The 15,516-nt window shown below is 32.3% G+C and overlaps 1 protein-coding gene across 1 annotated transcript; it reads right to left on the bottom strand.

Moving 5' to 3' along the window:
* Positions 1-1,499: 1,499 nt before the first annotated feature.
* On the bottom strand, positions 1,500-7,398 carry LOC146539707 (monocarboxylate transporter 9-like). The gene is made up of 6 exons (XM_085208437.1): positions 7,261-7,398; positions 4,746-5,893; positions 4,074-4,592; positions 3,339-3,554; positions 1,852-2,137; positions 1,500-1,703 (listed from the first exon to the last, which is right to left on the bottom strand). The coding sequence occupies exons 2-6, from the start codon at positions 5,838-5,840 to the stop codon at positions 1,522-1,524; spliced, it is 2,298 nt and encodes a 765-aa protein (XP_085064563.1). The 5' UTR covers positions 5,841-5,893; positions 7,261-7,398; the 3' UTR covers positions 1,500-1,521.
* Between the last annotated feature and the right edge of the window lie 8,118 nt (positions 7,399-15,516).

The raw sequence follows: 15,516 nt of genomic DNA, 5'->3' as shown, positions 1-15,516 counted from the left end.
CAACTTAATTAAATGCTTAGTTAAGTATGTATGTAATATTAAATATTTAAATTTTTCCTTAGTGTAGGTAAAACGGAATTCTCACCGTGAATCAATTACGAAAAATAAAGGATTTGGTAAGCACTAGGTTCCCTACTCTTCGTAGTCGCATAAATGATATATTGATTCTTGTTTTAAGTTAGATGCTGTGGCACTCCCTAGAACCCTACGTTATATAAAATAATGTTATAAAAAAACATTTTATCTGTACTCCTAAACCTTCAACTGTCATGTTTGAAAAGAAAATAACAATTTAAAGATTAGAAAAGTAATCCTCTAAAGCCACGTAATGTAATTATGATAGTGTACAAAGTAAATATAAATGGCGTCAGGGTATGTTTGTTGTCTGTTATACAACTGTTTGTTTATTTGCCCCAGTTTAAACTAAACCTAGAACTATTTTAATATTTGTATTAAATAATAATAGACATAAGATTTTTTTAGTTTCACGCAGTTCGCAGAGGAGGCCTGGTTCTTGAGGCGTTGAGTGATTAATAGCGGAACTCAACACTCAAAGTGGGAATAGAACCTACGACCGTGCCTTTTACAGTCGCACGCCTGTGCCTCTTCACAGCGACTTCGACCACGAAATGTGTATATGATCTATATCATTTCCTTTTCTCTTATATATATATATATATATAATTTAATTTATATATTATTATTAAATGAGTCAGGCAAGAGAAAAGAACTAACAAAAGACCCTTGTGAGACCCCTATGCTGATTACTGACACAGGAGATTTCTTGCCATTCATCACCTGTCAGCGAAATAAGAGGTCAAAAGATTGAGTGCATTTTCTTCTATTCCATATCAGGTTAGGCACATGTTAAGACATTCCGTTCCCCACTTTCTGTCGTTTTTTGTTTAAGTTTTGAGTGGTCGAACTCAACGCCTTGGTGTCAGAGCAAAGAAATAAAAATATTAATAAATAATAATTCATTCCCCCGAAGGGGGATCGAACCCACAACCATCGCGTTACAGTCACACTCTTGTGCCCCTGCGGCAAAACTGCCTCTTAATACGCAACTTTATCTATATGAAAATTTAAAATAATATTTAACTCTTCGGTTACGGCTAATTACTGACAGACACAACCGAAACTACTATGTGTTTATTCTCGTGTTGACTAAGCTAAGGGAACATTAAGCTTAGTCTTTTAGTTAGATAAAAAAAAATAGTTAGTAGGTAGATATTGTAATATATTACATAATATGACTCTTAAATGTCTTCTATTAAATATATTTTACATTTTTAAAGTGTTACTCCACACGTAGGAAAGAAAAATACTAAAATGGTGTCTTCTATTATTTCTTTTTAAAGAAATTTATCGAATACAAGATAGTTAATTTATATTAATCAGCCAGGAACTACATAATACATCTACTGATAGCATAATTCTATTCTTTTGATAGTATTTTTGAAAGTGAAATGTTACACAGAATAAAAAAAACCAAAATATTTTAAGTTATCAGTTCTTTATTTAAACGTTTATTGAATGTTTACTCTGTGCCTCTTCAACTTCGTTCAGCAATGGCGCTGATCCACACAATCGTTTGTTTTTCGTATATTGTAGAATGCCGACAAGTACGCCTGAGAGTATCACCCACACGCCGCCGACGTAGAACGTTAGGTCCCAACTATTTGTTAAATCGAAGAGAAGTCCTGTAAATATTAAGATTTTATTAATATACTTATTTTAATATCTGTTCTTTTTAACAGTTTTCTGACCGATAAGTCTAAACTCTACTATGGTTTCATAATATTTTAATTATGCCAACTTATTTATTTTATAATTTACATCACAACTTACCTCCAAGAGGAGGACCGACGAGATGTCCAATACCCTGGCTCAATAAGATCAGCCCATAACCCAAGGTGAAGTAGTCAATCGGGACCAGCTTTATCAGAATCGCTGGAGTATAGGAGTAAGAGCTGGCGTAAGATAGACCAAAGATTGCTGAGTTCACAGCAAGTGCCCAGTAATTGGTGATGATGAGTGGATATGCTGCGATTGATAAGCCACAGATGAAGAGGCAAATTGCATATACTTTTGTCACATTAACCCAGGGTTGGTCTCCTGCCCAACCTAAGCCGACCTGTAAGTAAAGTTAGTTTTCTAGTAGATTTAGCTAATATGTAAGATTGTTTTGTAGGATATAAAATTTTAATAGTTACTTGTGTTTATCTAATGAAGTAAATACTATAATATAAAATAATATAAGTTATAAAAAATTGTGTTGGTATAATTATAGGCCAAGTATATTTTTTCACACCTATGTCAAGCGTAGTTACGGTACAATCAGGCCTTGATAAGCCCAAATACGTTGGATGTTTGTAAATAAGAAGGTACCTTTATTTTATCATTCCATATTTAAAAGTGTAACTAGTTATCATACTCATGCTAATCACCCAAGGGAAAAAATTAAATCACTTAAATGTTAAAATTTTGAGATAACACTTCAAAAGTATTAATTACTAAAACAGACGTCATAAAAATATATTTAGAAACAGATTTGCAAATTTACTTTAGTATTTCAGAACAAGATAAGATAGGCAACTAAGTTCAACAATTCATTCTTATCGTGCTTGACAAATATTGCGATCAGACAGCTCCCTATAATAAATTTGGCCTTGCAACCTACGAATATGACATAGTTTGTCAATGTTATATTTTTACGTCATATGTAAGTATGTTTAACTTCTTTCAGCCTATGATAACGGTGTATATTTAATAATTGAATTCCAAGAAAGTAATATATATATATATATATATATATATATTACTTTCTTGGAATATCTAGTGAAACTACATTCGTATGTATTACAGATCACATAAGTTATGCCGTAGAGATGTGACGTCCGTAGGTTCTTGAAAATGTGATAGTGCAACTTAGGATAGATACCAAATTATATACCTAACCAAACCCGAATAAAAATAGCTAGTAAGAATCAACAGGTAACTGTTACAAAAGAATTTGTTACGCATTTCTCGTATTGTTAGAATCGATATACTTAGATTTAAAAGTGCTTTATTTTTCATCTTCTTTTTTTTCACGGTATATCCCGCATGTAACAGAGGAAACGTAATGCTTAGACACTCCGCTCTCCACTTTCCACCGAATTTTTGAGGCATTGCCTGTTGAGTTGCGGGACTCAATGCCGCGCGTAGCTTCGAATCCAGAGTAAGAAGAAATTGAAAATATTGAATATTTCATTCCCTCGAGTAAGAATCGAACCTACAACTTGTCACGTTTATAGTCACACGTTGGTGTTCACAGTCAATTATAAGAAACTTACAATTCCAAAAGCACTAGCAACACCGACAATACTGATCATGGTAGCACCACCGTCAATGTTCATAGTCGTCATGTAGGACTTCAAGAAGAAGTATGGGATGATGGCCCACACCGCTAAGATAAGAGAGGCCAGGTTGAACATCAAGAAGTGGAACTCGGTGAACATTTTGAAGTCGAAAGTGGATTTGAAGCCTTTGATAACGCGGTCGTACCATTTCTGCAAAATGATGGATATTTTCGGAATTTAGTAGTAATATACCATAAATAGGTATGTAAATGGATTAAGTAGTAGATAATATAAAGTTAAATTTGTTATATTTTTTGCTATTTTTACTAAATATATTATAATAATTAAAAGAAAATAAAATAAACAAGAAATTTGAAGCCCATAGTGTTGTGTTAGCAACAATTCAAATATAGGGAAATCCCAAGATTGTACACAAGACACGATCTTAACGGAATCAGACAAAATGACGTATTATCTATTAATTTAATTTACACGTTTTTACTTCTACAGAGCTACGAGTACGTAGATAGGTGGCCCCATTCTTTGACTTTGGTATATTAAATGTAAAAATGTTGTTAATAAGACGAAAATCAGAACATTACATGAATTCTGAGTTATTTATAAAGTAGCTTTAAAATTTTTACTTACTTATTTTAATTATTATTATTAATAGTCATGCAACGACTCAAATAAAACTTTTCTGTAAAGTTAACTTTTATATGTACAAACCTTCTCATCATCTGAGCCAGACCATATTGACCACGTGGAGTTCCTATAAATATCTGGTAATGACGAAGCCCGTAACTTATATCTTGGGATGTTCATCATGGCACCTCTGTACATAATTGTATTCTTGTACAATTGCATATCTCTTAAGTAGTGGTGATCTGTATTGAACTGTCGCGCGAGCCATCCTGGCTGTGGCTTAGGAACGACATCTTTGGTGGCTACGGTCTTATTTTGTATATTAGTTCCGTTTGTAACTGGCACAACTTTTATTTCATCTTGATTTGAATCATTAATATTTTCAATTTTTGGCTTTGCTTGTTCATTTTCTATCGCTTTTGGTTTTTTCGCCATCACCGTGAATTTCATTGCGGTGGGTTCAGTCAGTGTGTTGGCTATAGAAGGCTCCACATTTAAATTTACTTCAGAGCGTCGCCTTGTCAATAAATCGGGATAATTTTGCAGAATGATATTGTACAAGCGTTTATTAGTCATTAATTTTTCTATAACTTCAGCTGGAACCTAAAATAGAACATGTTATTAAAGCATATATAATGAGTTACCAAATTCACGTTTAACCAATATCTATGTAAATGAAGTGAATAAATGTTTTGAAAGTTCGCAATTCCATAATAGTAAATGTTGTTAATATAATAAATTAATAATAATATATACCTGTTCACGTTTTTGTATAAATGTAGGCAAATGCAGATCAGAATGAACTCTTTTACATGATTGTTCAGCGTTCATTTGCGTGGTGGCTTCTAGTTGTTCAGCTTCTGCTAGAGAAGTTGTTAACATAGCTAATATATATTCTGGATTCTTTCCACTTTTTAATAATTCATTAAGTTCATCTGAGCTCAAATATACCGACTCTCCGCCAGTAGATTTTAAAGAAACAGAACCGGCACTTGAAGATTTTCTAGATCTGGTTTTCTTAGCCTCTTTCTTTTCTCTCTGCTCTTTGATAATAACCCAATCTGGATCTCTCATTAACGCTCCGCATACACACATATTCAATACTGTACCAGCTAATAAAACTAAGGTGTTTCTCCAGTCATATAATTGAATTAAAAAGTTTGTTAACGGTGAATATATTACAGTGCCAAACCCAATTCCACACGATGCTAAAGACACAGCGAGTGTTCTTCTCTTATCGAACCAAAAAGCAACAGATACTACAGATGTCACGTAAAATATTCCCATCGCTAAACCACTCATGACGCCCAAAGTGAGGCACAGCATTTCCACAGAATTGCTAAACGCGGCTAGAATAAAACCAACAGTTGATAAAAATCCCGCTAACATTGTCATGTATCTGCAACCGTATCTATCGACCAAAGCACTCATTATTGGGCCGGAAATTAGAGGGATGGAAATAAATAAACTTCCGATTAAGGAAGTTTTTGACTGTGATTCATTAAAATAATTTGTGAATTCCTCGTGTAATATACCGAAAGAATAAGCTAGGCCGTCTGCGCATGCTGATGTAAGGAACGCAGCGAAGACCACCACCCATCCCCATCCACCATCAGGGATCGGAGGCAGCTTATCATCGTCGACATCATCATAAAATACACTGTCATCATCACCAAGACCTTCAAACTTTACCCGTTCTACAGGAGGTGATTCGTCTTTGGTATATTGAACGATATCTTTACTTTTATCGTTTTCTAACTTAAGCGAATTTATTTTGTTAATATCCTTTAAATTTTGGCCCATCTCTATGTGCTCTCCGTTGTATGGCTTATATGTTTCGTTGCCAACCATTTTGTTATTGTAGTATTTAGTCTATCGAAATCTTATAAAAATATATTCGAGATCTGAAACAATATAAATTAAAATAAACAAATATTTTTTCAATGTATTCCATGCTTCATCACTAAATAGCATACGGTAAAGTAGGAATAATATATCTAAAGCTGTTGATTTCTATTTTTTAGCTTCACGCTGTTGATTGGAGTGGATTGATTGGAACCTGGGAACCTAGTATTAAGACAATTCTATACTTTTTGCGAAATTCTAAAGGCATTTAGTGCATGAGCGAAGATATAACCAGTCTCACGCCTGTCCCTGCACCACGACTGTTGACTTCTGTGGCTGATGAAGCTATGTACCAATTATGTTTATAACTATAATGAAAATATAAAGAACAGTAACATCAATTATATAACTATAATAAATATATAAAACAAAAACTACAATATTCACTTGAATTACTTCATATTTAGCATGTGGCGGGAATGTTCATGTATGATAACTGCGCTATAAATAGGTATACTCGTATAATATATAGTTAGTAAGCCGCCACAAACCACTAGCGATTAAATATTGAAGCTTAGAACAGACCATTTATAACAACACAATTGGTTAAAATAATTTTTGAAACAAAAATAATTACGAACAAATTTAATCTAATATTTTTATTTGGTTATATTCATTTATACTAACATTTTAAAGAACGAAAGTGAATTTAATAATAAATTACTGGTTAACTAAAAATATTTCAGACAATTGTGTAGGTATTTGCAATTAATTTGAAAGTAGAATTAAAAATTAAAATACAATTTTTTTTTTATGGAAAAAAGACAAGGCAAACGAGCGTTCGGGTCACCTGATGATGATCACAATTAAATCAGCTGTACGAGTACACTGTATCCCGCAAACAGGAGAGACCTTAGTGTTAAGATACTCCGTTCCCCATATTCCACCGCGTTTTTTGAGACATTACGTGTGGCGGAATTCAACGCCTAGCTTTTTTTCTTGGTGCTAGACCGAAGAAATGAAAACATTAATAAATAATTATTCATTTCCTCGAGTGGGGTCACTCAAATGTGCCACGACGGACCGTTCAATAAAATAAAAAAATACTTGATTATAATTTGTAAAGCTTTAGTAAACAATAAGAGGAAAACTGTTAGGTTAAAATAATTCACTTTTGTCTATTTGATTAATAAATGTAGGTCGTATTTAATTATATAATAATAAATAAATAAAGACCGTATATTTTATAAGTTCTAAGAAATTTCTTATTGACATAGTCTTATTTCCATTTTGCTCGCTTTGGTAAGAAGACAAACAAGATCAACACGAAATATCTCGAAAATTTGGCGATATGTAAGGAACAGTCTCTTAAGACTAGGTTTCCTGTATCCTGCGAAGCGTGAAAACAGAAAAAAAATAAACTTACCAGATAGAGTCTACCTATCAAAGTTAAATAATTTAAATCTTTTATAAAGTTGCTTATACGTTTTGGTTATAATTTGTGCGTTATACATAACTCCGCGTGTGTATTTCGCGACGGCGGATGCTGTATTGACCACGCAATATATAGCACCTTTCAGAAAACTACTTGTTGTAGAGTGACCACGCTTGAGATAAAATATTTAAAAGTAAATTGATAAAATCACAACAACAAGAAAAAAATCTTTATAATCTGTGTAATGAAATGTGATGTGGATTTGTCGTTTCACTTAAATTTTAACTTTTCATCTCCTATATTTTGCAAAACTGAAGTAATATCATGTCATAACCAACCTATTTGACAATTTATGTTTGCTTACAGAACCCAAGGCTGCTATTATTAATTTACTGCTTCGTATCGTTCGTGATTTTTCTACTATAAGTGACACTGATAGATTATTTTGCGACTTTCATCACAATATCAGACCATTATAAAAAACTCGACAAGCGCGAGTCGGGTTCGCCCACAGGGGGTTCCGTACAAAAAATTCTTGAGCCTTTTCTGATATTCAAGCTTAGCTTAACCAGAGCCTTTTCATCTGATACCTCACTTGAACTAGCGGCCTTAATACCCTTTAAGGCTATTATTTTTTAGGAATTAACCACATGTGTATATTTTTCAGTTTTTTCCTGAATTTGTTACTAGCTGCCAGATTTCATAATTCTAAGTCAACCGGGAGTACCCTATTAATTTTGTTTCCCTATTTACTTAGAAAATGAAGATTATATTTATCTACAAAATTATATTATATCGTGTTTACTTTAATAATAGAAATATATAAAAATATTGGTCACCCGAGTATCGCGATCGTAAGATATTATAGGTGATAGTATCACCGGAAACATAATTGCCGTGACGAGATAGCTGAATCTAGTGAAAGATTAAGGATGCTGTGAAAATTTCTATGGCATTGAGAACAATACATTCTCAATAAAAAAATATACAAGCATTTTTATAGTTCCGTGCTCGAAGGATAAAACGTCCCGTTTTACGTCCTGTTGCTAAGACTTCGCTGTACGTCTGTCATCATGAATCAATCACGGTTTTAATTGATTTTGCTTTTTTAGCATTCGGTTGTAGCGATAAAAATGTAACAAAAAAATATAGATAATGTATTTTTGTTACCGCTTGGGACTTTCTAGAACTTTAAAGTAATTTCATTTTTCACACGTCATTAAAAGATTTGCCCCCTATACAACCGGTGTCGCTGTAAGAACCAGTAGGTGGGTAATAGCATTAACCTCTTCGAAAAAAGGCTGCTAATTGACATCATTCATAGTATAGTATACTTATGAGCCATATTATAAAAAAATATTTCTTCCTGTCCTACTAGTTCCCACTAACAATACTGTTATTCATATTACATAAGTAATATTTTTAAAATTATCTATCGCTGGGAAAATCAATGTTTGTTTGCTTATCGCTAATATTTGACGAGGATGAGTGCAGTATACAGAATACTGCATATCTATATATATATCAAGTTGTAATGTCACTTATCATATGAAGATTGATTGTTTTTTCAAAACAACATACCTACTGGGAAACCATCTCGAGGTGAGGAAATGCATAAATTTAAGATGTACCTATTTATAGTGTGGCCACTTCCGTTGGATGAGGTACGTAGCACGCACATCACTTGAAATTATTTATGTAATTATTCAAATAATATGTTTTATAAAGTTTTTAAACATTTTTTTTTTTAATTTAAGTTAATTAATTAATTTTTTAGAGACTATTTTTTCAAGGGTGTAGTTTTTAAAATGGGCAGTACCAAATATTTATTTGTGAAATATATCTTCTTTTTAGAAGAAATATTCTTTCTTCGAACTTTCAGAGGTTCTGAAAGATAATATAAACCACCATCCAAAAATACAACACAGAAAGAAATTGATTTAAAGGTCAATTCTCATAATGAGTCTACCTATGTAATATATATTTTTACTGTTTCATGATTCAAGTGTAGTTTTGTACATGTTGTCTTTTAAAATTACTTCTGAAAAAATACCAGTGCTTTTCGCTACAACCCTTCAATTTTTTTGCTAAAATTAAACTTTTTAAAAATCTAATATATATTAATTTTTTTCCAATTTCTTTTTTTCAAATTGATAGATCGATAGTTTTTAACTATATGAAACAAAGGCCTACTACTGAGCTATATTAATAAAAAAATTACGAGAGCAGATCCAAGCAAGTCAGGCTGTATTTGAATTTTTTTTCAATAATGTCAAATTTCCAAAAAATTACGAATTCTCTAATATAGCAGATATTATCCCAAAGACGCTGAACTAAATGAGCTGAAAGCTGGGGATGAATTGCATAGGTACTGAAGTTCCTTCCCTATATATATATTCTTTATTGCATAAAACAAACATACAGTAATATAAAATGAAAAAATAGTTGACAAGGGTGGACTTATTTCTAAAAGAAATATCTTCGAGCCAACCAGTGGAAGTGGATAAATATCAAAACAGCGTTCTATAGACGTTCGTTGATCGTTGATCCGTGGATATAACTTTTTTTTACCGTTCTTTTAAAGTTACATTCTGTATATGACGTTCTGTTCTTTCTAATATGGCGTTCCGAGCGTGCCAGTTGAGCACAAAATCACTTCGCCAGTGTCACGTTGAATGGAGAACTCACGAAAGAGGTTGTACGGTAAAAAAAGAGAAATAATATTACACAACAGAAAAATGCATGTTTTTAAGAGTGGTCTCTGTATATGACTTTTTTTTTTATCCGACCGTGACACTACATATTTCGGACATTACGTGACACTACATATGTCCGATATTACGTGACATACGTGATGCACGGTCTATGATTACTAGATATTCGAAACTTCGGATTTTAAAATGTACTTTAGTAACCAAATTATACTTAATACTAATAATTTTTAAAAATCTAAATAGATACGGACCACGTGTCTATAGTGTTCAGTTAAAATAAAAAAAAAAACAAATTTTACTTACATAATATTTCCTTATAAAACTATTAATGTATTTATTATATTTATACAATTTTTTAATATATTAAAATAAAGCAAGAATACATTCCACACCGACTGTATATGTCTGTAACTGCACTAGTTACTATAAAATAACTAAAAAAATACAATATTTCTGTTTACTTTTTTAATATTAAATGTACTGTATTTATACAGGTAAATAAATCTTATACGGAAGATTTTAATTTTATCTCAGGCACTATGTTGTAATTTATGGTTGCTAGCTTATTAAAAACTATCAAAATATTTAATTTGTAAGTATAAAATATAGGAAGTATTTTTTTATATTGAGATAGGCTTGCATTTGACCGCATTTAGCCTGATGAGCATTGATGCGGTCTACGGTGGTGCACACCTGCCTAGTATGAGGCTGTCGTGGCGCAAGGGCAACTCTAAGCGCAACTATGACGCGAGGGTAGGGAGACAACTGCTCCCTCTGCCTACTTTAAAATTGATACTGAAGACTCGGTGGACGAGCTGATTTAACCGGTTTTTTTAATTGGGATCGAACCTACAACCTTGACGTTTGCCAAACGCTGTTCCACTGGCTGGCGTTACAACGGCTTAAATGCAATCAAAACATCCAATGATTGATAGGTAGAGTCCCAGCGCGTTGATGGCTTATCTCATACTTGACAGTTTAGGTTATGTATTTAAATACATCTTCAGTTCTAAGATTAAGTGAAGCTGGGTGATAAGATGTCCGTATTATCTGAGGAAAGAGAAAAAATGTAGGTATTGTTTTATTTTATTGTTTATAAAACCTTACTTAAGTTTTAAGTCCAAGGTCAATCTAGCACAATCAGGGTAGGCAAGAGGGAACCTTGTGAGATACTTATTTCCCCATTTCTGCTGAATTCTGAAGGCATTGCGTCTCTAGTAGGTAGTGGAGGAACTTTTTAACATTATAGATGTTTTACCCATAATGTTAAAAAGTTCGGTGCTTCACTTCCTGCCTGAATTTAAGATATTCAACGCAGTTCTTCGTCTTACCAAAATGGGGAAATATAAAAATAATTTATCTCGGGAATCGAAAATAAATACCTATCCCACACAACAGAGATTATTTTTGCCGATTTTATAGATAATGCTACGGAACCCTCTTATGCACGAATCCCATTCACGCTTGGTCAGTTTTTAGGTAAGTATATTATTTACTGTTATAGTACATAGCTGTTTATATTATTTAAAGATAAAAAAATAAAAATATCCCTATAAATATTAATTGTCGTACAAGATATTTTGTCTTCTCACGCACAATTAGCATTTCTTATTCTGTAAACATGTATACTTATAACCATATATAAATATAAACACGAAGGCTTTAAATCTACATAAAGATAAACAAATATATTATATCTGATAATGTCACATCACTGATTTTCAATAACTTGATCTACTTTCGAAAGTACCTGTAAACATGTAAATTCTTGGAACGCCTATTTAGATAAACTTTTAGCATTTCTTTTGTATTGAAATTTATCTTAATTCCAAGATCATCAGCATAGTAACGTCTTTGGCACGTGTCTAATTGATCTGGGTTATATTTTATTGTGGGATTTCTTCATGGGCGTGAATTTTTTGGTGGTAGACCTGGACTTTAGCTTTGATTAGAACAATTTTTTCTTAGTAAATTATGTAGGGTGGGCACAAGACAATTCTGGGGTAGACTCGGACCACCCGGTTTCCCTGTATCGTTATTATCATAAAGCGATATTAAACTATGTTATAACGTAATATAACGTACTCATAGTAATAGGGTGCCCGAGACAAATTTAATTTCATACAATAAATCAGTATTTTGTAGGTACAAGATTTAGCTTAGAAAGAAAAGTTATAGATTTCAAGTTCAAGTTTAGGTAAAGCCACACATTTAAAAAGTACCTAATTTATGCAAATATATAGTCCATTTTTAATTTGAAATTCCGAAAATGTCAACAAAAAAACGTCTCATTATGTGTATTACTTGTTATTTAAGGAAGCGTGATATTTTTGAATACTAATTTTAAATACTACGTCTAATTTCCATTTCTAATAGAAAAGTGTAACAAAAGAAATTTTGTTTTTCATTCGAAATATAGCCTAAAAAAATATAAAATGAAATGCAATAACTATAATTACTACATATCTTGCTTAAGCTAGCATAAGTATTGTTTTTAATTTGAACTTTGTGAGATGTGTTTAATAATGTGAAATATTTGCTTACTATTTGTATAACGGTCTGAAGTATAGACTAACATAAAATAAAAATCTTACATATATATGAATTTATTTTTACACATTTTTACTAATTAGAAACATTCTAGTTCTATATCATTCATAGCACCAAAAAAAAAATTTCTCTAATAAGGCGTTCAAAAAAATCGAATGATATCAACAGCTGGCAACACAGAATTTAGCTAATGTCAATTTCGTCAACCCAGCTTGCGTTTGCTATAAATGTAATACATTTTGTATTGTTTAAATAAAAACTGAAAAACTCATTATAAATGGCTGATAAGCCGCCTGAAGACGGTTACATATCCGTAGTTGATGAAGAACCAGTGTTTTTGGAGCTACTAAAGTGGGATGCGTCACAATCGCAAAAACAACATGAACCAAGGAGTTTGGAAAAAGCAAAAAGTCCTGAGCAAACCGTGCAGAAGGCTAAAGACGACTCGGATCCGTTCGATTTGAGTGATGGTGCGTTTATAGAAACATTTAGACTTTCAAAAGATCTGGCGCGAAATCTCTGTGAGGAATTAAAACCTGTTATGCCCGAAACAACGAAATCCATTGAATTCTCTGTTGAGAGTAAGGTACTGAATTAACTGTTTATGTATTATAATAACATTTTTTTTTTCACATAATAAGTTTTGTTTTTGATTACTAACAAATACATTTTATAACATACACAAATAATATATTTAGTGATATATTATATACTTATTAGACTATACATGTTATATATTTTCCTATATATTAAAGCATTTTTTATAAATTATTTAAAAGAAATCTCTTTAATAGACAAAAATATTTTTACTTCTGCATTATATTTACCCTGCATACAGCAGAATAAGTAGAGAGAACCTGCTCTCTGCTGGGTAAATCCTCTGCTTTCCTCTCAAATTCCAGATATTGCATGCTGAGTGGTGAAACTTTATACTGCTGCATTTGCATTTTACAAGTTAAGATAATAAAAATAATTAATTCTCCAACTAGGAATTAACCTTACGACCATGGCATTTTCTGTCGAACACTCACATAATGTATGTTGATATAGTATATATTAATATTTTAAGTATAATTAAAATATATTAAACTTATATAGTAAATATGTTTTACAGGTCATAGCAGCCCTATCATTCTATGCTACAGGCAAATATCAAAAGTCTATCGCAGGTAGATCTGATCCAAACATAACACAGTATTTTGTATCGACTGCTGTGGTACAAGTGACGGAAGCCATGAATCATCCAACTATTGTGAAGAAATATATACATTTCCCACATTTGAGAAATGAAAGAGAAGTTGTTAAGAGTGGGTGTGTATATAATATTATCTTGTAAAATGACAAGTGTAAATTTATATGACAGATTCTTACAATTTTTGATAGATCATTTGGTCTCAGTTGCTAAATCCTTCCTCCTGGTAGCTTGGTGTATGTTGACAGAGTTTGCCTTCCTGCTTAACCTACTCCACTTTGCATGATCTGTAACTGTAGTAAATATTTTTTGAAATTTTATAATGTAAGGTATACTTAAAAAAAAAAAAACATTTTAGAAAATGTGTAAACATTTAAATGTATACTATTAAATAATTTTGTGAATGGAAGGAATTGTAGGTCATAGTTATTATATAAAATTTTGCAGGTTTTACATGAAATACGGTATACCAAATGTGGTGGGCTGTGTCGACTGTGTACACATACCCATTGCGAGACCAAGTGGTGATCAGAAGAAACATTTCAATAAATCATATCATTCTAAAAAAGTGCAGATAGTAAGTAACATTTTATGTATACACTTTATCACATACATAAAGATTGACAAGAGAAAATTTATTTTAAGAATGTCTTAACCCACTTCCCTCAGGATTTTGGTAACTCCTGACAATATTTCATGTCTGTGTATGCAAGTATATGTATGTCTGTTTCTCATAACCAAATGATACGGTTTTGATTTTGTTTCTTTTATTTTTCAAAAGTGACTTAATCAAGTGTTCTCAGCCATGATTCAAGAAAATATGTTCAGGTTTTTGAAGATTATCAACTCTTTCTTAATTGTTTATTTATTTTAGATGCTCTTTTTAAATATCTAATAATTGTATATTTTCAGATATGTGACAGTAATATGAACATAATGAGTGTATACGCCCACCCGGGCGGGTCGCTGTCCCACGATACAATATTAAATCAACATGCTGTCAAAATTGATCTGGAAAGTCTTAACAATTCTAGAGATTTGTGCTGGCTTCTTGGTATGTATAGATATTTCTTAATTTTAAAAATTATGAGGCCCTCGCTCTGGTACTGAGGCAAAGCGCGGCGTTTAGTTCCATCACTCAACACGCATTGCCTCAACAATTCGGCGAAAAGTGGGGAACGAAAGTTTCTTAATGGGAATGCAGTGCGAAAATTTCTTAATGGAATTAACTCTAGGTTCTACTAGGTAGGTGTCTACTCTGTGTGGTAAAGCGTGAAGCTAAAACAATATTGAAGGTAGCAAGATTGAATCCTTGTCTCTTTTCTATTGTCCCACATGTTCTTTTATTAATGATTTAAACAAATATTATAAACACTATGTTTAGTTCTAAATAAGTTACCTTTACGCTGTATCCCGCACAGAGCAGGGTAGGCAGAGTGAACCTAGTGCTAAGACACGAAAATGGGGAATTTTCGTCAAATTCTGTTGATTTTATATTGCACCTGCGCCACGACATTCAATGGACTCCAATCCTCTGAATAAGATTTAAAACTTCATTCATTTTTACAGGTGGTAGTCATTATTCACAAAAACCATATTTAATGGTGCCAATACCGAAAATGACAAAGAAAGCACCGGAGACGCCGGAGAAATACTACACAAACATACACACACAGACACATAATGTTGTTTTAGAAACTATAAAACAATTGAAATCTAGATGGAAATGCCTTCAAGCGACTTGTAACAAGCAATTTGACCCGCCTACCGTCGCCATGACTGTTGTAGCTT

The sequence above is a fragment of the Heliconius melpomene genome, chromosome 4 (assembly GCF_056956725.1).
Source record: "Heliconius melpomene rosina isolate 202511_hmr_F chromosome 4, ASM5695672v1, whole genome shotgun sequence".
Classification (NCBI taxonomy): Eukaryota; Metazoa; Arthropoda; class Insecta; order Lepidoptera; family Nymphalidae; genus Heliconius; species Heliconius melpomene.
Note: the sequence above shows the minus strand (reverse complement) of the source record. Positions and strands in the feature narration are given on the sequence as shown.